The 24563-nt window shown below is 39.5% G+C and overlaps 3 protein-coding genes across 4 annotated transcripts; 2 read left to right on the forward strand and 1 right to left on the reverse strand.

Annotated features, from left to right (window-relative positions):
- Window positions 1-722: 722 nt before the first annotated feature.
- ogt.1 (O-linked N-acetylglucosamine (GlcNAc) transferase, tandem duplicate 1) lies at window positions 723-11455 on the forward strand. 2 transcript variants are annotated; one of them, XM_058063711.1, is made up of 22 exons: window positions 723-1088; window positions 2284-2464; window positions 2661-2904; window positions 3011-3079; window positions 6191-6307; window positions 6397-6476; window positions 6550-6745; window positions 6837-6977; window positions 7071-7171; window positions 7294-7447; window positions 7676-7777; window positions 7881-8060; window positions 8173-8331; window positions 8441-8530; window positions 8621-8746; window positions 8844-9014; window positions 9107-9223; window positions 9335-9505; window positions 9623-9775; window positions 9863-10115; window positions 10227-10350; window positions 10438-11455. In XM_058063711.1, the coding sequence occupies exons 1-22, from the start codon at window positions 1052-1054 to the stop codon at window positions 10616-10618; spliced, it is 3147 nt and encodes a 1048-aa protein (XP_057919694.1). In that variant the 5' UTR covers window positions 723-1051; the 3' UTR covers window positions 10619-11455. The 2 variants fall into 2 exon arrangements, with proteins under 2 accessions (XP_057919694.1, XP_057919695.1); XM_058063712.1 differs by having other exon boundaries at window positions 2314-2464.
- Window positions 11456-11910: 455 nt separating this feature from the next.
- On the forward strand, window positions 11911-20088 carry gcna (germ cell nuclear acidic peptidase). Its single transcript, XM_058063764.1, has 12 exons — window positions 11911-12369; window positions 12435-12615; window positions 12698-12770; window positions 12870-12916; window positions 15015-15081; window positions 15159-15229; window positions 15306-15710; window positions 15938-16100; window positions 16193-16337; window positions 16411-16546; window positions 18914-19118; window positions 19200-20088. The coding sequence occupies exons 1-12, from the start codon at window positions 12280-12282 to the stop codon at window positions 19429-19431; spliced, it is 1815 nt and encodes a 604-aa protein (XP_057919747.1). The 5' UTR covers window positions 11911-12279; the 3' UTR covers window positions 19432-20088.
- A 1469-nt stretch (window positions 20089-21557) lies between these two features.
- cetn2 (centrin, EF-hand protein, 2) lies at window positions 21558-23856 on the reverse strand. The gene is made up of 5 exons (XM_058063766.1): window positions 23572-23856; window positions 23325-23486; window positions 23052-23180; window positions 22627-22764; window positions 21558-22501 (listed from the first exon to the last, which is right to left on the reverse strand). The coding sequence occupies exons 1-5, from the start codon at window positions 23572-23574 to the stop codon at window positions 22412-22414; spliced, it is 522 nt and encodes a 173-aa protein (XP_057919749.1). The 5' UTR covers window positions 23575-23856; the 3' UTR covers window positions 21558-22411.
- Window positions 23857-24563: the final 707 nt, after the last annotated feature.

A 24563-nucleotide genomic window follows, 5' to 3' on the forward strand; every position in this document is an offset into this window, starting at 1 on the left:
ATGTCATCACCACAAAATACATTAATTAATGGCTCCCAAACTTAGTGAGTAGTGAATTTGTAGTTTGTATATTTGTACGTGTACTATTATTCCCATGTACATGTCTATATTATAAGCTTGTATGTATTTTAAATATGTAGATATAAATATTATAGATATAAAATATCTATGATATAGATATAAAATTCATATAAATATGAAGAAATATTATGAATACCATTGTATTACATACAATAAGTGTTAATTAATATAAAACATAACGGAAAATGAGTTTATGATAATGTACTATTACCTAAAGTCTCAGCAATTACTGATATTTTGTTCACTTTCTGTGTTTAACATGTTATCAGTTCATAATCGGGACGGAAAACTGTGAAAATGTGTAATCATATTTAATATTGAATGTTGATGCAGAGAGAGAAATAAATTGAGCCTTTTATTGTCGGTATGGCTGAACGTTACATTGTCACGTGATCTTGTTGCGTTGTTTCACAGGCAAGTTGGCGCGATTTCATCGTTTGCACTCTGTCTCACTGCACCAATGTATACATCCGCGCAGTATAGTTCGTTATTGCAATATTTTATAGGTGATTACACGTTTGCAGTTAATTGGGAAACTGTGGTAGCCATCTATTAAGAGTGCCACGTGTGACGTTCATGAAATATTTCTTTATAATTTACATGGATTTTGAGTGGATATGACGAGGTGTGGAACTACTTTCTGGCGAAAAACTGAGTCACACCCACTTCGCCATTTTGTATTCCTTGGCTGCATTGTTGGAAGAGACAAGTAGCTTTCGCTTTAAAAAAACGCATCTAATGACTGTCGGAAATCTTTGATAGAATTTGTTACTCGTTTTATTACCGTGTACTAAAGTCAGGTTTCACATAGCAGAGCTTGACACCGCAAAAAATAGAGCTAACGGCTCGCTGCTTTGGCTAGCAACGCGGTTGCTGCTAGCGAACGACAAAGAACGTATTTTCCTCTTAAACTGTAAACCTGCCGGCTGACACGTTGACGTCCACCGTGCAAGAAGCGAAGACCGAGGAGATGGCGAGCCCCGTGGGGACCGTGGCTGACAGCACAGGTTCGTTTCTTTAAGGAATAATGGAACAAAATGGCGAGAACCAGATTGTCCATTGCATTTAAATGCTAGCGTGTTATCCGAACCGCTAGCTAGCTAGCATGACAAGAAACATCATTTGGAGGCAACACAAGTTTTTTTTTTACCTGGCGTCATACATTAATGATGTTTTGATGGCGACACACTTGTGGATATTATGTAATATTGATCACGAATTTAATGCGAGGAGGTTTACAGCAGCGTGCAACGCAACATCTGTTGGTACACATGGGTATCCATTATTATTTACTCAAGAATGACAACTTTGCCAGTCTTACAGTATGCTGTGACATCTTAAATGCTGTTCGTTTCCTGCAAATGGCATTGCATTGCACATATTATTTAGTTCTTACTGTCCCAGTAATTCACGGTCTTCATAACTTTCCTGTACTGTCTAAATCTAGATCTCATATGTGTGAAGTGACAAACGGCAGTATTCTACAAATACTCGTCTTGGAGTCCTGACAGTAGTCTTTAGAGCAGCAGGAACTAACTGCGGTGCCTCTTCTTCACATATTTGAATTGATAATCGATGATATAATATAACATTTTTACATAAGTCAAGCCTGCTGCAATCGATGTGAATGTTTTGTCTCTACTCTGCAGGTTTGAATGAACACTAATGCCTCTTTATTATATTACCCGAATGTGTGGCAAGTGACTGTATTGTATTGGCCTTTAATCTCTTTGAAATAAGTACATGTCATGCTGCCCCTCTCCCATGTTTCTTTTGTCACCTCATGCATGTCATGTATTGCCCCCCCTATTTTGTCTTCATTACTTAGCAAAACAGTACAATGTTGTACTCAGCGGGTTATGCTAAACTCGTGACCTAAAATGAAGAGTCAGCATGCACATTTTTTGTAAAATAAATCTGTCTTCTGCAGGTACATAATGTGCTTTTTCATACTGAAGCAGATCTTTATGCATGAATAATAGCACGGATACAGGTGGTTCTAAATGAATCAACAATGACAGCACTTTTTGTATTAATTGCAGCATTTTCACCACCTTGTGTTGCTTAGTATATTTTATATTGTATTCTCATGTTATGTCTTTATTTTATTTTGATTTAATTTTCATTTGTCTGCCATTTCTCCATCCATCACATCTAACGTCTTGTTTCCCCCCTGCTCCTCGGGCTGTGTTGGTGCTCCAGAACCGACAAAACGTATGCTTTCCTTCCAAGGGTTGGCTGAGCTGGCACACCGGGAATATCAGTCAGGGGACTTTGAGGCAGCAGAGCGCCATTGCATGCAACTATGGCGCCAGGAGCCTGATAACACGGGCGTGCTGCTGCTCCTGTCCTCCATTCACTTCCAGTGCAGAAGACTTGACAGGTGAGGTGTGGGCATTGGGTGCAGTATAGTTGCAGCGCACATGCAATTCAGGGATTTATGACTGATCTGCCATCAAAAAGTTTACAGTTGATTTTGAGTGTGTTAATGGTCAGTAGCAATATGCCCTGTGAAGTGCTTTGCTACTAGTTTTATCTGTGTCGCATGATATCACATACCACCAATCAAACCCCAACAGGTCTGCCCACTTCAGTACATTGGCCATCAAACAGAACCCAATGTTGGCGGAGGCGTACTCTAACCTGGGCAACGTGTACAAGGAGCGAGGGCAACTTCAGGAGGCCATCGAACATTACCGTCATGCTCTGCGACTGAAACCAGATTTCATCGACGGCTACATCAACCTGGCAGCAGCTCTGGTTGCCGCCGGGGACATGGAGGGAGCAGTGCAGGCTTATGTGTCCGCATTACAGTATAACCCTGTAAGTTGGATGCTGTCAGCTGCAACATGCAAACCGTAAAACACTTTTGTGATTTGACTGCAATACAACTTAAGACGACTAGTAAAAAGTTGTTTCTCTTTCTCAGGATCTGTATTGTGTGCGTAGTGACTTGGGCAACTTGCTTAAAGCACTTGGACGCTTGGAAGAGGCCAAGGTATGACACCTTCATTTGGTATTTGAGATGTGTGGTGGTGGTCTTTGTGTGTTGTTCTTATTGTCCCCTCCCACCTAAATACATAGACATTTCCTTTTTTTTCTTTGTTTTTTTTAAACAACTGGAGAACCTCATCTTTTGATCATTTAACTTTCAAAGAATACAGACATTCCCTCTTTCACATTAGCAGTATTAAAAGTGAAGTTTTGGTCTAGTAGTTGAAAGCCAATTTGAGGTAACTGTATATTTTTTCACTTTTACTTTTCCAAATATTATATTATATTTAAATAATCTTAGTTGTCCAGTATAGTAGACATCTTACATCTTCCCCAAACCTGTATATTACCCCCCACCCCCGCCCCAATTCCTTTTGGTTTACCTTGACCTTTTACAGGAGGTCACCCTCCTCCCCCTCGGAAGAAAGGCTGAAGGAAGTCAAATGCTTGTCATAGTGAAATTCATTCTATGCATTTTAACAGTTGATTCTGGAAGGAAAATGCTGGCTCGGTCTATGATGAATATATGAACTGATGAGGAAGTAGTTTATATTTGCAGTGCTAAAGATAAGATGGTTTGTAACCTAGCCACTGAACTCCAGTATTATCTGTCTGCTGTGAGGATGAATTCTGACTTCATTGACATTGCACTTGCTTCCCTTTCCCTCGCCAGGAGTACTGTTAAGCTATTTGCCACTTCAACTCTTTCTGATAACACGGGGCTCCCTGGGTTGGGTCAAATCTGGAGGTGTGGATTGTACCAGTGGTTACAGGCCATCTTATTTTATGTTAGACGGGGGGGTTGTGGAGTGGGGATGGAGTATCAGGGAGTGACAAACTCCTCTGCTCTGTCGCTCTACCCCCCGCGCGCTTGCTAAGGATTGGTGGAGTCTGCGCAGCAAGAGCTGTCTTCCTGACCTTTCAGTCATCCCCAAAAAGTGCTGGAGATCTCTCCAGCAGTACTTTTCATGCATATATCCATTTTTCTTAAACTGTGACTTCTAGTCTTACGTGTGCTATCTGTTATACCGTTGTACGGTTAAACATGTAGTATAAATGCATCACTTCAATGGCGTCTCCAAAGGGTGTCAGGAAGACAGCTCACAATCTGTACTCCACCGCCTGCGTCAGATGCGGTGCTAGAAGGACAGGCGTGCGCAGCAACAGCGATGACTTCTTCATTTCAGAGCTGTGGAGTCTTCTAGATCCAAATAAACCACAGACTTTTCTCCCCACCCCATTGGCCAGGATTCAAGAGAGCAGGCCAGGACAAAGCATTTTACGTATAAAAACATTTGCTGAAAATGTTAAAAAAACAGAAACCCCAGTGATTGATTCCTCTTGCATTTTGCTTCAGATATGTAATTTCCCCAAAGAAATGGGATCAGTTCATTTGGTTAAGATCAAGCCAGTAACTGCCTTCCTGTAGTTGTGCTTAAAAAGTAAATCTTTCACTGACAACTTGGAATAAATGAACACAACAAAGCCTTTCTTCCCCCTTCAAGCAACCCCAAAACATTGTTTTTTTTCTTTTTAACTAAACAATTTTTGCATGTACAATTATCAATAGTCTGTTGATGTTTGTTGTGTTTGGAAGAGCCTATTGCATTTCCATATTTGAAGACAAATGCATTGTTTATCAAATTTACTAACGATGTTGTTTCTGATTTTGTCTCTTTTGGTTTTTCCTCAACTGAAATTGTTGTATAGAAGGTTTCAGGTGGGTGACACTATTCCTGCGTAGGTCCAGGCGGCAAGGAACACTAAGGGCAGCCTCAGTCTTCTCTTCTTCCAGCCAGCCGCGGCCACCACTCTGACAAAGTCCAAAAATATGGTAACGGGTTTGTAACAGCCAGCAAAAGAAAAACCACCTCACTTCACGCTTGAGCTCCTCTCTCTTGTGGCATCTCTTGAAGAGCAAATGAAAAAAGTAAAATAAATTACAGTAAGCATTTTTAGATATGCTTATACTAATTACTGAGTTCCATATTAAGTAAAGAGAAACTTGGATTTGGAAGCAATAATGGTGATAAACAAGTAAGAACCCTCTAACTCTTATATGTTGTTTATTTTTCCTGTTTTGTTTTATTTTTTCCTTCTTTATTAAGTTGCAGCGCTCTGACGATGCAGATAGTGCGCTGTGAGTCTGCAGTAGCGCAAGGGCTGCGCAGCGATACCCCTCCTAGCGACTAAAAAGGCAAAGCGCGCCAGCATACCATCCCTACCCCAATCCCTTTGGCCTCTTGGTTGTGGACCTCTCTGCCCGTACTACCAGCCTCGCTCCCAAATGCTCCCATCGACCAATACATTTTGGAGTCAACAATTGGCCACATGCAAGTTTCCCCTTGGTGGTTTATTTTAACATGTTCCTGTCAAAATATCCCAGTTATTGACAGCATTTTCAACAATACATGTTTCCCCCCCTGAAGAGATGGTGGGTGTGAGTGTGTGCCAGTCTGGTGTGGCAGGTTCTCTGCCAGGGGTGGTCGGTCTGCAGCTGTTGCACCAGGCCATATAGCGAAGCGAAGCGGCAAAGCAATGGCCTTTGCCAGGGGCAAGGCTGCGCAAGCGTCCTATGGTGCATTGTGGTGGTGATTGTGGCAAAACATACACCCCGCGCGCCTGCGTGTATTTGTTGCGCATGCATTACAGGGACCATCACCTGCACAAACTGTCCACCATTCCAGGTTGTGAGATGTCATGCTCAGAGGCGTACTTAAATTATGCATCATAATTTGTCGCTCATACATTGGTGGTTTGATTAGAGAGCAGGATAATGTGCACAATAATTTTGCCACTATGTTTAAGTATGTGGCCATAACTGCAAGATGGTGGCCAATGTGTGGGTGTTGGTTGGATCTGCGCAGCGTAGGAAAAGCAATGCAGCTTAGCGCGGCAGAAATTACGCGCATGCGAGCCCATGCTGTAGACTCACTTTTTGTCGTCCTGGAGAATTGTCACTAATTTTGCCTTCTCTGCCCTTTTTTGGTTTTTTCTTGCTTTTATTCTATTTTTTTTCTTCCTTCAATCCCTTGTCCTCCCCTCTCTGTACTGTACTTCTTCCTTTCTACCTATTCTCTTCCTTTCCTGCGTGTTTTCTCATTGGAAACTCAAGGCTTGCTACCTGAAAGCCATTGAGACTCAGCCCAACTTTGCAGTGGCTTGGAGCAACCTGGGTTGTGTGTTCAATGCCCAGGGAGAGATATGGCTGGCCATACACCATTTTGAAAAGGTCAGTAGTTTTACACCGAGACATGTTGTGGTCACGCACTTTGTAAACCAATGTGTTTCTTATTTTTATACTTTTCTATCAATTTCAAGGCTGTGACTTTGGACCCAAATTTCCTTGATGCTTACATCAATTTAGGAAATGTTTTGAAGGAAGCCCGAATCTTTGACAGGTCAGTAATTTACGTTGTGGATTACTGTATGTGTGTAATTCAGTAATAATGGAGAGCATCTTTGTCTTTACAGAGCTGTGGCTGGATATTTGAGAGCCCTCAGTCTTAGTCCCAACCATGCTGTTGTACACGGAAACCTGGCCTGTGTCTACTATGAACAAGGCCTCATTGACCTGGCTATTGACACCTACCGTAGAGCCATTGAGCTTCAACCCCACTTCCCAGATGCGTACTGTAATTTGGCAAATGCCCTGAAAGAGAAAGGCAATGTATGGCACTTTCTCTGAAATTGTTCTACAAAATCAAGAGAAACATTGGCATTATGTAATGAATGACTGAATTGGCTAACATCTTCCCCAGGTGTCTGAGGCAGAAGAGTGCTACAACACAGCTTTGCGTTTGTGCCCAACCCATGCAGACTCCCTTAACAACTTGGCTAATATCAAGCGTGAGCAAGGCAACATTGAGGAGGCTGTTCAGCTGTACAGGAAAGCCCTAGAGGTATTAGAACTTAATGATTGATGAGATTTGAATATATAATTTAACAGTTCAACAGGGTCTTCACAATGTTTGCAAATGACATGTGTTTTGTAGGTGTTCCCAGAGTTTGCTGCTGCTCACTCCAACCTTGCCAGTGTTTTGCAGCAGCAGGGGAAACTTCAAGAAGCCCTCATGCACTATAAGGAAGCTATCAGGTTTGTAATTTTGCTCTGTTTGGTATGTAGGTGTATTCTAACAGGCAAGTAATTTACTGGACATAACTTTTCACGAATGACAAAGTTCCCATAAGATGCTAACACTGACTCTTTGATTTTAGAATCAGCCCCACATTTGCAGATGCCTACTCAAACATGGGCAACACGCTTAAAGAAATGCAAGATGTGCAAGGAGCGCTCCAGTGCTACACACGTGCCATCCAGATCAACCCTGCTTTTGCTGATGCTCACAGCAACTTGGCTTCAATACACAAAGTAGGCCTTTCTTTGATCATGGAATATCATAACATTTGCATGTTCTTACATGTAGATGTAGTGGTTTTAACTGTAAGACTGCCCTTCTAGATTTTATGAATGTTGTTGCTCAAAACGAACTTGGCAAAAGTCCGGTACTACATTGCGAATGTTGAAAGTACTGCAGCTGTACTACGCTGTAGACTAGAACAATTTCTCATGTATTGCAATGTTTGTCTTTGCTATTAGGATTCTGGAAACATCCCAGAGGCCATTGCTTCTTACCGCACAGCCTTGAAACTCAAGCCTGATTTTCCTGATGCATACTGTAACTTGGCACATTGTTTGCAGGTTTGTATGGTTAATAGTGATTCCATTAATGAGATGATGTCAGTATATTTCATTATTTGATTATTTTAGAAACATTTTAATTAAGATATTTCCTGTCTTGTAGATTGTGTGCGATTGGACAGATTATGATGATCGGATGAAGAAGCTTGTGAGCATTGTTGCTGACCAGCTAGAAAAGAATCGCTTGCCATCAGTGCACCCTCATCACAGTATGTTATACCCGCTCTCTCACGGCTTCCGCAAGGCCATTGCTGAGCGCCATGGAAACCTTTGTCTGGACAAGGTACATGCTCTCTTCAAAGCAAGTCACTAAGTCGGGTACATTTAAATACTGAATTGAAGTCCACAGTGGAATCGGTTACTAAGTGTTTTCCAAACATTTGTTTATTCTACAGATCAATGCATTGCACAAACCTGCCTATGAGCATCCCAAAGATCTGAAGGCCAGTGGTGGACGTCTGCGTATTGGTTATGTCAGCTCAGACTTTGGCAACCATCCAACATCTCACTTGATGCAGTCCATACCTGGGATGCATAATCCTGAGAAATTTGAGGTGAGTTGTCTTATTGTAAATTACACTTTTAACTCAATACATTGTGCTAATCGAAGTACATACAAAAATAATTTGTTTGTGAGCTTTAATTTAAAGTTTGTTTGTCAAGGTGTTTTGTTACGCACTGAGCCCTGATGACAGTACCAACTTCAGAGTGAAAGTTGTGGCAGAGGCTCATAATTTCACAGACCTCTCACAGGTAGTGATTGTTGGTCATTTCTAAACTCAAGTTACTTGTGACTAATCTGAAAAGTAAACCGCTTTGACTGGTACAAATATATACTTGTAGATTCCTTGCAATGGAAAGGCAGCTGATCGAATTCACCAGGACGGTGTCCACATTCTGGTTAACATGAATGGATATACCAAGGGAGCCAGAAATGAGCTGTTTGCGCTCCACCCTGCACCAATTCAGGTATGTTCAATGCATGGATTTTTAATAATTCATAGTGTTATCTTGGGATTAAGTCTATACTATTGAGGGGCTAAAAATAACATGTATTCTGCAACAGGCCATGTGGCTAGGTTACCCTGGAACCAGTGGTGCACCCTTCATGGACTACATCATCACCGACAAGGAGACATCACCTATTGAAGTAGTGGAGCAATATTCTGAGAAGGTTGCCTACATGCCACATACATTTTTCATTGGAGATCACGCCAACATGTTTCCTCATCTCAAGGTTTGTTCTGCCTCAGACCATCATTGTGAGGTTTGCAGTTTATCTTCTAAAGTCGTGTAAAGAGATGCATCGAAACATTTTTTTACTCGCAGAAAAAGGCAGTGATTGATTTCAAATCAAATGGACACATCTTTGACAACCGCATTGTTCTCAACGGTATTGACCTGAAGGCCTTCTTGGACAGTCTGCCCGATGTTAAAGTGATTAAGGTACATCTTCCAACTAAACAGGTTGTTTAGTATTAGTATTAAGTACTTGATTGTGTGTAAACCATTGAAATTTTGGCTTAGTGGTAAAGTTGAAACTGTTCACTTGGCCAGATGAAATGTGACAACAATCAGGAACCAGCGACAGACACAAATGGAGCTTTGTCTATGCCGGTGATCCCCATGAATACGGCTGCTGAAGCAATCATCAATATGATCAACCAAGGCCAAATACAGGTCACCATCAACAGCTTCACTGTCAGCAATGGCCTTGCCACCACACAGGTATGTATGACAGGCCTTATCAGACGTGAATGTTCATAATGATTCCTCTTGTCTACCTTGATATGGTATGAATGCAATACGTTGTATTTACAAGTAAGATTTTCACCTCCATTTCAGATTAATAATAAAGCTGCCACTGGGGAGGAAGTGCCACGCACAATAGTCGTGACCACCCGCTCCCAGTATGGTCTTCCAGAGGACTCCATTGTTTACTGCAACTTCAACCAACTCTACAAGATCGATCCTCCAACTCTTCAGATGTGGGCCAATGTAAATCACATCTGCTTATACCTTTCAGTGCATGTTCATAATTACCGAGTTAGGTTGTGTATTTTAAAAAAATGTTTGTTTCTGCAGATCCTAAAACGTGTGCCCAACAGTGTATTGTGGCTTCTTCGGTTCCCCGCTGTGGGGGAGCCTAACATCCAGCAGTATGCTCAGAACATGGGTCTGCCAGGTTCTCGCATCATCTTCTCTCCAGTGGCCCCCAAAGAGGAACATGTTAGGAGGGGCCAGCTGGCTGATGTGTGCTTGGACACGCCTCTGTGCAATGGTCACACCACAGGCATGGATGTTCTCTGGGCTGGAACACCCATGGTCACGATGCCAGGTGAGGCTGCTCACTAATGATTCAGATTCAAACAGTTGCTTTGCAACCAAACATTGTTGTACATAGTGTAAAAAAATGAGATTAATTCTAAATATTTACATTTTTGTAAAGGTGAAACCCTTGCCTCACGAGTGGCTGCTTCACAACTCAGCTGCCTTGGTTGCCCGGAACTTATTGCCCATACACGGCAGGACTATGAGGACATAGCAGTCAAGTTGGGCTCTGACATGGAATAGTATGAATACATTTGTTACTATTTATATCATTTTCTTCTATCATTTTTTTTTCAATTCTTTCTCTAAATTGTGTTTACTTCTTGCAGCCTGAAGATGATCAGGGCACGTGTTTGGAAGCAGCGCATCAGCAGCCCTCTCTTCAACACCAAACAGTACACCATAGACCTGGAAAGACTGTATCTGCAGATGTGGGAGCACCATAGCAACGGCAACAAGCCGGAACATCTGTTCAAAGTCCACACGGTAGATGGTAGCGACAACGCCTGAACTGTTAAGCCCTCCATTTCCTCGTAATTATTCACAATACCACCACCAATATAATCCTTCCCACCGTCATTTTTCAAAGCATAAAAATGCAAGCTTGAATGGTTTACTTGCAGCACCCTTCCAGTGAAATACATGTTTCACATGCTCTTTTAATTGGGACCCAAGGATCAAGAACACAAATACCCACCTTAGTCCCCATCATAACGTTTTATCCCTTTGTTGTTGTGTATCCTGAGTGATCTTGGAAGGCATGACAGACTTGAGTGCCCATGATAAACTACTTGGATTGATGGTCCTCACCCCCACCCGCTTTTCATGTGTTGTGTGCACAGGACTAATTCCAGTACGTGGACAAATTGCCCCAACCCTTATAGTTGTTCTATTTATAATTGGTTAAAGGATATTATTTGTTGTTTTTGTATGACAGTTTTGCGCCATGGAAATTTTAAGTCTTACTTAAATTCAGTTTGAACCTGTAATTTTAACACGGATTGCAACTGCACTCTAATTTCTCCCAAGATGTTATTTAAGTGTAAGGAGTGAATGGGAACTTTTTTTTGAGAGAAATACGACTTCCTCTTCTCAGAAAATGACTAATTTAGTTGTCCTATTTGATGTTACACTGTTTACTGACAGTAATGTTCATTTTGGATACATCTTGGAACAGAATAGCGGAAAAAAATGATCAATCTTGTTTTAAATCACAGAAGGAACGGCCTAGGTAAGTATTTTCTCAACAGTTTTTGTTATTGTATAGTGTTGCGTTTATGCTGTCAGTTATGCTTTGCTCTGAATATGGGGGGAAAAATAAAGATGGCAATTTGCGAAGTCTTTTTTTATTTTTATGTGGCATACACTGCTCAGGACTGATGAAATAAATGTGAACTGGAATTACTAAAGTTTGGAGGGGAAAAAAAAAGAATCTGCTCATATCAAACAATTACATGGCTATGGACTCGTATTACTTCTCCTGGGACGAGCTTGGTCAAAACACAAAAAAACGGCCAACTGCTCAATACTTTTACCCACTTAAAATTTGGTTATAAACAGACCATATTGGAATTATAGTCTAAAAAAGCATGTTTCAGCGACACACTATGCCATAATAAACGTGTACTTTTTAAGTACATGGTTAATGTGTATTGTTTTTTTAATTAAAATGGCGCCAATTAATTCACATGCAGAGCTGAGTTGACGCTGTGCTCACTTCCTGTTGGGGGCAGGACCTGTATGCGGAACCACGTGACCTATTAATGAGCTGGAATTTGTCGCGTCACAAAAAGGCCTGCTCCTATTGGTCCATTAAATATGACGATAGCGGGTGCAAGATTTGAACCTTCTGTGCGGAACTGAAGTATTCTGCCTCGTCGTCGTCCCTTTTTAAAGCGACCGAGGAACACCCAGCTGTCAAGTAATTTATTAAGTGTATTATTTAATCATTTTGTGTCGTACTCGAACTTGAAGCTCCTACTAATCTAGCTAACCGTCCTTCGATAAGCATTGCTAGTTTTGACGCTAGCTAGGTCGTCAGAGTTAGCTTTCTCGTGTTGACACCTTCAATTATTTTCTAACTAGACTTCTTTGGAGGTATTTAAGTATTTTCTGAAATAATTAATAATAACTTTTAACGTTCTGTGAAATTTAGCAAAAAAATAAATAACATGAATGATGAAAACCGCAAGTTATTTGAACGAGTTTCCAAGAAGATGGGGTGGATTGGGGAGAATGGACTGGACATTGCAGAGAAGAAGGTTTGTTATATTTCAACATGAATAAAAATTCACAATTTTTCATATTAATTAATTCCTTGTTGTAGCTGATAAATGAAATTGGAAAGAAGCGCCATGGTGCCACGAGTGCTGATCCTTTTGCGGATCGATCAGTGTCTCCTATCAATTTTCTCTCCGAGGACGAAGTCGACTCTGACAAAGAGAACCAGGTCAACACCTACAGAAACAAGGCTTTGACAGAATCCAGCGATGATGAATTTGACCAATGTGAGAGAACTTCCTTATGCATGATGTGTTGCATTGTGTGCCATAAACGCTGTTTTATGCATTAAACTTGTTCACTATTTAGTTCTTGTGAGCCAGGCTACCCCAAAAACCAAACCTTCCTCAAAGAAACCTTGCAGCTCTGTGAAGACAGACTGGTAGGATACCACATTATTTATTTTTTTTATTTTAATTTTGCTTAGCAGTTGCATGAATCATTACCAATATGTGAAAATCACCCTGCTCTTTCTTTACAGTTCAAATGTTTGTACCATCAGTTCGGATGATGACAGTTTTGAAAAATGTGAGTTGCTGCTGAAGTGGAATCCGCTCATTAATTTGTTAGATCCAATGCAATAGTTTTTTTGTGTATGCATCTTCTTTCTCTTTCGGCTTTTTTCCCTTCAGGGGTCTCCACAGCAAATCGATCTCCTCCATCCAATCCTGTCTTCTGCATATGTCTCTCTCACACCAACTACCCTCATGTCCTCCTTCGCTACATCCATAAACCTCCTATTTGACCTTCCTTTACGCCTCCTACCTGAACGCAGCATCCATGTCCCAACCATCTCAGTCTGGCCTCTCTGACTTTATCTCCAAGGCCTCTAACATGTAATGTCCCTCTGATGTACTCGTTCATGATCCTATCCATCCTGGTCACTCCCAATGTGAAGCATCTCTGCTACTTCGAGTTGTGCTTCCTGTCTTTTCCTCAGTGGCACTGTCTCTGGGCCAAACAACATTGCTGATCTCACTACAGTTTTGTAAACCGTTCCTTTTTAATTTTAGCTGAAACTCACACATCACGCCTGACACTTTTCTCCAACCGTTCCATCCTTCCTGAACACGTTTCTTCACCTCCTTTTCACAATCTCCATTGTTCTGAATTGTTGACCCCAAGTACAGTAAACCTCGGATATATCGGACTCGGATATATCGGAAATTCGCTCACAACGGACAGATAAAGAACTGATTTTTCTGTAATGCATTTCCAATAAAAATTCATTGCATATATCGGATTTTTTATAACGGATTTCGCCTATTTCGGACAAAATCTCCAGTCCCGTTCCAATGCATTTCCATTAAATTTCCCTCGCATATATCGGATGGCCGCATCGTTGGCCGCTATACGACGTCATTTGCAGCGTTTGCAGCGTTGCCTGCGCATCCAGGTACATTGGAAACATAGTCAAGGAAGTGCCTTTTTATCACGGATAAAATCCGATTTACGCATATACCGGATATAAAGCCGATATATGCGTAAAACGGACATTTTCCGGTATACGCATATAACGGATTTCGCTTATATCGGACAAAACCAGTGGGAACAATTGAATCCGATATATCTGAGGTTTACTGTACTTTAAAATTCACCACCATCTTTATCTCTTCTCCCTGTAACCTCACTCCTCCTCTCATTCACACACATACTCAGTCTTGTTGCGGCTATTCGTCATTCTTTTGGGCATGTAACCATATTTCTGCTCACAAATGCTGACTACTGCCCTTAGTCTAGCTTCAACTACTCTTTCCCATAATTTCATTGTAATGGCTCATAAGTGTAAAATGGGCACCAACGCACTTCTCAATTGCTGAGGCATCTTATGATTCATCTCTCTGTACTCCTGTCTACTCTCACTCCCACTTCTTCTTAGCTAACCTTTTTCGCTGTATACACTACTGTATCTCCTCATTCCATACCACCAAGTCTCTTTGTCTGCTTAAATGCATGAATACCATAAAAGTATGTGTAGTACAGTAAACCTCGGATATATCGGATTCAATTGTTCCCACTGGTTTTGTCCGATATAAGTGAAATCCGTTATATGCGTATACCGGAAAATGTCCGTTTTACGCATATATCGGATTTATATCCGGTATATGCGTAAATCGGATTTTATCCGTTATAAAAAGGCACTTCCTTGACTATGTTTCCAATGTACCTGGACGCGCAGGCAATGCTGCAAACGCTGCAAATGACGTCGTATAGCGGCGTGTCACGATTCGGCGAATCGGAGCGCCACGATGCGGCCATCCGATATATGCGAGGGAAATTTAATGGAAATGCATTGGAACGGGACTGGAGATTTTGTCCGAAATAGGCGAAATCCGTTATAAAAAATCCAATATATGCAATGAATTTTTATTGGAAATGCATTACAGAAAAATTGATTCTTTTTTATCTGTCCGTTGTGAGCGAATTTCCGATATATCCGAGTCCGATATATCCGAGGTTTACTGTATAATGTAATGCTGTTTGTTGCACACCTCTTCAAGTTTTATCCACAATAATAAGATTAGTCAAAACCTGTTAATGCAACTCTTGTATTGGATCGTGCAGGAGTATACCTGTTGTTAAATGAATTGTGTGACATTAAGCTAATCTTTCTGTGCATATTAAGTCTTGCAACAGGTAAAAACTCCAACCGCCAAGTCGAGGAAAGCTGCGGAGAGTACAAGCGAGGACGGGTAATTCTTTATTTTGCCATCTATTGCTGAAATAGTTTTTTTTCACAGTCCTTTTCTATTTGTGTGTATCTAAAAAGCCTTAAAGATTTCATTGTGGGTGATGATTCATCAGATGATGACTTCATAGTGACCAAATCATCCTCTAAAGGTGGTATTAGCAATTGAATTATCAATTACTTTTTTTATATCATATGCAAATATTTATTTATTTACATTTTCTACAGGATCTAAGAAGTGTACTCCAGCCACACATCATACATTCAAGAAACCTCTGTCACTGTCTCAGTGTGCCTCTCCAGTCTTCGTTAACGTCAGTGACGACGACGATGATGATGACAACATTGTCATCAGGAGCACGTGGACGACTCGCCACACAAAACCAAACAAAAACAACCCCGCGATTAACATCGAAAAGGACACTCAACAATCCCCATATTTTCTTCCTGTACCCTCCTCCGTCTTTCCTGGCCATTACCGCCATCCCGCAGCAATTCCCAAGCGTACACTCTCTGCTCCTTCCAAGCTGGATGACTCATCCAGTTCGGAAGAGGAGTACACATCATTATTGGAGAGACTTAAAAAGAAGCACACATTCACTGGCTCGTCATGTTCACCTCAGACCAACAAAGGTGCGCCTGCATATATTCGCTGTTTAGTTACTTAGCTGTTGAAGTTATTATAATGAGACATGGTTGTCAGAAATGAAGGTAAAATTTGTGATAAAGTTCTTTTTAATTAGCTTTTTTTCCCCAAGTGGACCCACAATGTTTTAAATAATTCTATATTATTAATTCTGGATGAATGATACATGTATAGAAACACTGAGATGAAAATGGCTGTTTGTTCTTGAATCCAGAATGCAGTACGGACCCGCCTGTGTGTGTTCCACCTGTAAAGGTGCCAGCTAAGCCCAGGATCAACGTATCATTTGACAAACCTCTGGATGCAAAGACTCCTGTGAAAAAAATCATGAAGCCGATCGTGAGTCAAACAGAGCCCAGGCATGGTCCCATCAGCAGGTGCACCTTTTTTTTTTGCCCCCATCTACATTGCTGAAGCAAGGCTTCTCCGTGTCTTTGTTTATGCTTCAACTTACTCTTTTCTCATGCAGGCAAACATCATGCAAAACCCCAGGTTGCTTCTTGGAGTCCCTGTCAAACCCGGGCTCCAGCTATTGTCGTCATTTTAAGCAAAAGAAGGAAGAACTCACCACCAAACTCTACACAATGTACAACAGTAGTGTATTTGATAATAAGGTAACATAACGTTTCATTCAAAAACAAACATATGTAAATGTACAACAATTAAGAATCATGTTTCCCTATGTAGCTCCCACTCAATATGTCTGTGACTTGGAATAAGAAGATGCGAAAAACTGCTGGCTACTGCATCACTGGGCAGGAGCGAAAAACGGGGAACCGATATGCTCGCATAGAACTCTCTGAGAAAGTCTGTGATTCTGCAGGTAAGTCTTTACGAACATACTCTTTTTAAGCAGAAAACTGTCACAGATACAGTAGTATGAAAAAGTTTCGGCACCCCCTGGTAATTTTTACATTTTCCTTTTTATAAACCACTGGTTGTTTGTATTAGCAATGCCACTTAAATATATCATAAAGCATACAAACACACTAATGGATGAGAAGTGAAATGAAGTTTATAGGATTTACAGAAAGTGTGCAATAATTATCTAAACAAAAGTGGGCAGGTGTATAAATTTGGGCACCATAACAAAAAATTACTTTATAGCTAACTAACTTCGCGATTCAATATTGATAAATGGAATAGTTTTGTAGTTGGAGCATGGAGGACCACATTGCGCAACACTAATGCGCAGGCTACGGCAAGACAGCAGGGACACTAGACCGCCACCGCTCATAGCATATAGCAAGCTACCGAGCTAACTTAGCCTCCAAATGTATTTCTTAGAAACGTAAGAAAATGATTAATTCATGAACAAGGACAAAGTAAGAAGCCAAAAACGTACGATTTAAATGTGGAATTCGAGAACACCCTGCCAGGCGTGTAATTTTCACGGAGGACAGGGTGGGTCATGTCCCTCGCAATAATCAGATTCAGCCAACATAATCCCCCGAATGTATTAACATCATTCAGAATTAATAAAAATGTTGCATTAACATATTGTTAATTTCTTTATGTATATAATTTACCAGCAAAACAAGCATGTTTAATCATCTGGTAAAATTAACTCCACCCCCCGGCGGATTACTTGGTATTACCCAACTTGGTATTTCTTAATGTTCACTATTTGCACACTTTTAATTCACTCATTTTTAATCTGGCTAGTACCATTTCAACATTAACAAATTCTTTTTGATCAGATTCAATAATGTGATTGCCGAAGAGGTAACCAAAAAGAAGGAAATGACCAAGGAGGCACAGGCCATGACAGAGACAGGTGACCAGAGAAGGAAACAAGGAGCACAGACGAGGAGAGAGACAGAGACAGAGAGAAGGGGGGCAGTGGAGGTGCAGCAATCAAATGATTAATCCAAAGTTTTCTATTTTTTCCATAGATGGTTGACACACACACACAAAATCAAGTGGAAACTACCACAATCTTGCTACCTAGTGCTAAAACACACTAGGAATGTACCATGACCAGTTTAGTACACAGCTGCAACAGTGCCAAGTAAATCGCAGTAAAAGTACGGTCGTGTATTTCTAATACAGACACGCCGATTTTTTAAGTAAATGACTCAATAAATAAAGAGGCAAAGTGATAGACCCAAAGTTAGATCATGCCATGGCAGACATGTAATGTCTCGTCAATGGAACATTACTGACACCTAGTGGCCAGAATACTACATTGTGCATGTATATATTTTTCCTTTGGCCTTTTTCATGCACAGAAAAACCTTCTGTAGACTTGGTTTAGGTGTGGGTGAGACTGGGCCGCATCAGGTTTTCCAAAAAAGAAAAACACAACAAAAAAACAAAAAAAATAAAAAAAACTTCGCTTTGGTTCCAATTTTCTACAGGAAAAGCTCTGATAAAACATTCCACTGTTCTCAAATATCTTACTTTTTATTTTTCTACACAAAATAAGATGAAAAATAAATAAACAAATCAAGAATAAAGAAAATCCATCAATCAGTAATAAATAAATATAATAATAATAATAATAATAATAATAATAAAACAGCAAATAATAAAAACCTAAGAAACCACATATAGTTGGTGGGTAGACAAATTATTTTTTTCAGATTAAAATGAACAAAGCATTATTAGAGCCCTGTAGACATGACAAAACACGACTATAGTCACATTTATACTCTTTTTATTTACAACATATTGCGCAACTGCAGGGTCTTGAGACACATGCTAACTCGCAAACTAGAGAGCTAGCGACCTAAACGGTATAGCCTTCAAGTTATTTCCTTTCAACTTAAATAGCCAAAAACTTACCACTTCCACACGGATAGGGAGGATAACTATTAACAGTTATTTAACCTTTAACATGAACATTAATCAAACGTAATAATTTTTTCTGGGTACATGATACCATACAGCATCCATATCAAACTTGCGCGGGCCGCACTAACATTAAACTTTCATATCAAGGCGGGGGCCTCAAACTAGTGTCCTGCGGGCCACATTTGGCCCACGGCCCGCGTGTTTGAGACCCCTGGTTTAGACCTTTGTAGATGCAGTGAAACACCTTCTTAGATTTGTCTTTAAAAAAAAAAAAGTTAAATAAAAATTCCCATGGTTAAAAGGTTTTACTAGAGAAGTACTCCAAGCACTTTCTGCTTGTTTTGATCTGTACTTTACAATTGATCATTTATACCTAATGGTCCAATCCTTCTAGATCGCCTCAGAGACACACTGATCCATGAGATGTGCCATGCAGCAACCTGGCTGATCAACGGCGTCAGGGACGGACACGGAAACTTCTGGAAGTTGTACGCACGCAAGTCCACCCTGGTGCACCCTGAGCTGCCGATGGTGACTCGCTGCCACAGTTATGACATCACGTACAAATTCAAATATCAGTGCACTCGCTGTCAGAACACGTAAGTCAAGCGATGTCATGTTTTATGCGTTTGTTACTATATTCTGCATACTTCTGCTGATGATAAGCTTGTTGTCCGCAGGATCGGACGTCATTCCAAGTCTTTGGACACACAGCGGTTTGTGTGCGCCCTTTGCACAGGTCAGCTTGTCTTACTCACACCGTCCAAGCCCCGCGCTGCCACACCTTTTGCCAGTTTTGTCAAGGAGAATTACAGAACTGTACGCCAGGAGCTTGTAGGGCAAAGCCATGCAGAAGTCATGCGAAAGCTTAGCGCAGACTTTGCAACCAAGAACAAAATCAGTGAAAGCTGACCTTCCCACATTTCATTGAAATATAGTTACAGTAACAGAACCACAAAAAGGATGCGATCGATGTAAACATTTTAACGAGTCAGCTGCTGCGAGCCATGTTTGTTTCAGGGTAAATGTTAGTTTAAATGACATTCTGTCAAATAGTGAGCCCACTGATGTTTTACATACAAACGGCAGCTGAGTACTGAGTCTAGTAAATGTGCTTGTAGATTCACTCATGTTCTTTTTTATACAAATAATAAAGTTTTCACATTTAACTACGAAAACTAAAGTAGTTTCTCCCACAAATTATATCATATTACAGTATCCTAATATATGAGAATTCTCTTTAAAAATAATCACGTTTACATGAGTTTTTCCTTTTTCCGAAAACAATGGTATACATGGAAAGGAATATTCCAATCTCTTGTCTACATGAGCCGCTATAATCAAACAGAATAGTCAATGGGGCATGCCCAGTAAAACGTAAACAGCAACATCAATTGATATTTCTTTCACTTGTTGGAATAACTCCGTATTGCCAGTTTTCTCGAAATTGAGTTTGGATCAAATACAAACATTCCGCACCAATCCAGTGCCGATTGCTCGCCTCCATTTTTAAAACTAAAGAACTTCTCAAGCTGCGTGTTACGTCATATCTGAGCATGTGCTGAAAGAACGCACCCAGGATAAATTTAAACAGGAAAATATACAATTCAATCTTGCTAATATTTTATAATTAAACTCAGGAACATGTTTTATATAGATATATATTCTTTTTAAAGAAGCCTGGACTTATAAATAAAGTATAGCAAGGTTTCGATCGGGGTGGGCAAACTACGGCCCGGGGGCCACATGCGGCCCACTAAGCGTTTGAATCCGGCCCGCCAGTTGCTTTCTAACTTTTAACATACATGCTGGCAACATGACTTGCAAGTTGGATGTCTTATTCAGTCAAAACATAAATAATATTAATTTTTTTTTTTAAATGTAAAATTCAAGTTTGTAGTTTGATGTGGTCTGATGTTTAAAGTGTTTGAATCCGGCCCCCCAGTTGCTTTCTAACTTTTAACATACGTACATGCTGGCAACATGACTTGCAAGTCCGATGTCTTATTCAGTAAAAAAAATAACAATAAAAAAAAAAATTAATGTAAAATTCAAGTTTATAGTTTGATGTGGTTTGATGTTTAAAGTGCTCTGGAAAAAAGGGATATATGGAACATATTTAAAACATATAGCTAACACGTTTACAGATAAAATTATACAAATAAGAAAATAAATAATACATATATAAAAATATAATATAATTGATATATAATGTAATTAATAATATAATTATAATATATATAATAAATTATATATATATAATATGTAGATTAAATATAATATATAATATAATAAATAAAATTAGACAAATAATTCAAGGTGGACTGTTTATTATTATAATTTAATTATAAGCAAATACAAATATATATACGTATATATATATATATATATATATATACAAATAAATAAATTAAATAAATAAATAATAAATATATAAAATATAATATAATATATTAAATATAATATATATAATAATAAAATTAATATATATAACATAATTAATCATTATAATATATAATAAAGAAATACAATTAGACAAATAATTCAAGGTGGACTGTTAGAATTATATAAGTGTAAAATAGTGTGTGTTATAAAAAAATATATATTCTGGCCCCCCAGACAGTTTTGTTAACTCAATGCGGCCCACAAGTCCAAAAGTTTGCCCACCCCTGGTTTAGATTCTGTTACAGATGGCGGTAATGCACACTACCAACCGCCAATAAAACAACAGAAGAACACACCCTGACAACTTTCCGTTTGAGGAGGTACAAGATCCCAATCAATCGGAATGGGGAAAGGAATATTCCACCCCTGTGAATCTGATTACATATTCATTCAAATTGGCACTTTTTTTTCGGAATGAGATGTATACAAAGGTTCAATTCTTTCCATGTGAGCAAATAAACCGAATTCAATTGTAATATTTGTTTCCATGTATACGTGATGCATCACAAAATCCATCTGCAGTGGCAATATCTCTTATGCATATCATTTTAGTAAAGTTAAACTTTACTGTGAATCAAGAAAGGAGCCCAATAATGCTTCAATATATTTACTTTTATCTGTGCCATAAACAGTAATATTCTTTGTCGATTTTTCATGCACTATACAATATACAAAACATTCAAAAATACACACAAAACTAAAGTGAGAACACTCCAAAGGTAATTTTAAAAGGTTTGCTGCGTTTGTAATGTAATGTATTGTAAAGAGATAAAATCGTGTTGGAATGTTGTACTGCAGCACCGATGGTTAACACAAGTACTTTAATATTGACTAGATTATACAAGAGCATCCAGTGTTAACTTGGATATCAATGTTGGATGTGGACACTCCTGATTGCAAGAATTTATATTTTGGACTGTTGGATCTTAAGGTGGTTCTAGGTAGAACTTCAAAATGAAATGAGAGTGGGACTTTTGGAGTAAACAATTTATTCCCATTAACAATTAAATGTTTATTTTAAATATTTGAAGAACATCAGCTTTGGAAAGCTAAAATCTTGGGATTAAGTGTCATTTGATGGCAAAGGCAAAAACGCTTTTTCTCATTGCAAGGCCTCTCGCAGCACAGGTCAAAGTGGTCAAGTGGTAAACACCCCAAAAATGTAATCAGCCCTGAGCTGGTGAGTCCAATGAACTGTCAAGACATCAAATGATCCAGTTCTTCATGTTGATGCTCCATTTAGAATCCACTTAATATCCAACAGTGCAAAATGTTAATTCTTGCAAATTTGATCAGGAGTAGTCCTATATATAGATTTTTAATTTACTTCCATTTTTTTTGACACATCACATTGATAATAAAAATAAAAAGGAACAATTGAGAAAGAAATCTATAAGCAGCTTTCCATGTTATTAAACCATTTTGTCTGTCAACCGACAGACTTCCATCAATACAGGCACGTTTTCTTCATAATCCGCAGGAACTCTTGTTGGTTCACTTCTCCGTCTCCATCTCTGTCCGCCTCGTCAATCATTTCCTTCGTCATAAAGTAGGAAAGAAAACATGTAAATCAAACTTTAAGATAATTTAATGGTCACGTCTGCAGCCATTCACAGCACTAAACCACTTTTGCAGAACAAAGCCAATAATAATGAGATTTACCTGCAGCTCGTCATCTGTCAGGTTCTCTCCGAGCTCCTTGGCAACTCTCTTCAGGTTCTTAAAGGAGATCCTCCCGGTCTCATCATCGTCAAATAGGCGGAAAGCTTTCAGGATCTCCTCTTTGGAATCCTTCTCAGCCTAAAATGGGGTCAAAAGAGCAAAGCGGCTGCATTGACGATAACCATGTGACTGATGCAACATATACAAATAATTTGATATAACAGATTTAGTCTTATTTTGACACCGACAAGCCAAGTATGTTGAATAAACGACATACTGTGGTGGCGAGTTCTAATTCCTTGCTGGACATGATGTGGTCTTTTTAGTCATTTTTATGTATGATTCCGTTTATTTTTATTTTCCAGTTTTTCATATTTAGGTTGAATTTCCAAGCATTCTCCACAAACACAAAATTATTTATTTACCATCTTTTGTGTCATGATAATGAGGAAGTCATTAAAGGAGATCTTCCCAGTGCCATCCTTATCCACTTCGCCAATCATCTTCTTGATCTCCTCTTTTTTGGGTTCAAAGCCCAGGGCTCTCATAGCAACCTTAAAACACACATAAAAAACATGTCACTGTTATTTATAAGCAAATCAAATAGTGTATTTATTATATTAACATTTTAATTCATATTTATTAAATTTGTCTATTTCCTGTTAAGCAATTTGGGCCTATTGTTATAATTATTTTACCTTAAGTTCCTTGACATCAATGTGTCCAGCTCCATCCGTGTCAAAGAGCTCAAAAGCCTCTCGGATCTCCTGTTTCTGCTCCTCAGTCAACTCAGCTTTGGGGTTCGTTTTCTTGCGAGGAGGAGGCACCGGCCCCTGCAAGGATGGCCTCTTAGCACACGCCTGGTGGACACACGCAAAACAATCCTTATGAATGAAATGATTATAAATAATATACAGCTTAATACGCATTATTTTCCCCACTCACCATCAGTTATGTATCTGCCTGTCAAAGCGAATCTGCTATGATCCAATTAGTGTTTATTTCCAAGCGTCCCTGTGGAGATCAAAGTAGAACACCGCTGTCTACTTTAAATCGGATGAATACACGAACCCTTTATGTAATGTTTCTTAAAAAAACATGTAAATGACAGAAAATGAACGGTGACAGAGGTGCAAATAAAACGTTTTCCGATGTTCGCGTGTCCAGCTTTCTCTGTTTAGCAGCAGCTGTCTTGGAGACGTTTGTTTTAAGTAAAGTTTGTGCCCGGAAAAGCGACGCCACTGAAAGGATATTGCCTATGGCGAAACGGCACAATGCGGTGAATAAAAGCAGCACACCAAACGGGCAAAAAGATGATTGCTTGTTTCAAATCACGTGGTAAGAAGAAGCGGAAATAAACAAAATTGTAGTTTCACTTGGACCGTGATTAATTCATTCATTCATTACGAAATGAAACTACTCATATAATTAGCATCTCGATGTGTTAATAGCCATTTGTTGACAATCGTATTACGATGGCACATACTGTTAATTTTAACCTAATTTCCCATCTACTAAAAGATTTTTATACACTCACTTCAGTTCGTGCTAATTGTCAATTTAAGGTTTTCCTCTTAGCATAATTATTTTAGACTATAACTGTGCTGCAGCTCCATCCTGATAATGATTATCTTTGGTAGTTTAAAACTATTATATTTGTGTTCTTTACAAAGTTTATGGTGGAGGTCTTTTGTGTCGTCATTCTCGACTTCTTTTCAATGGAGGAGCCTTGGCGCAGAACGATGACGTCATGCAGCTTACAAATGCGCACTTTTAGGACGCAAACTCCGAATTTAACACAATCTACGGCTGGTGGGTCATCAGAAGGGGGCGGAACAAATCTCTGATTGGACAGAATTGTGGCGTTCTTTGACGTTCTCCTTTTCCGATTGGCTTGTTGATTACATCACCACAACGATGCCCAATCAGAGAACGTT

Source organism: Doryrhamphus excisus, chromosome 23 (genome assembly GCF_030265055.1).
Source record: "Doryrhamphus excisus isolate RoL2022-K1 chromosome 23, RoL_Dexc_1.0, whole genome shotgun sequence".
NCBI classification, from domain to species: Eukaryota; Metazoa; Chordata; class Actinopteri; order Syngnathiformes; family Syngnathidae; genus Doryrhamphus; species Doryrhamphus excisus.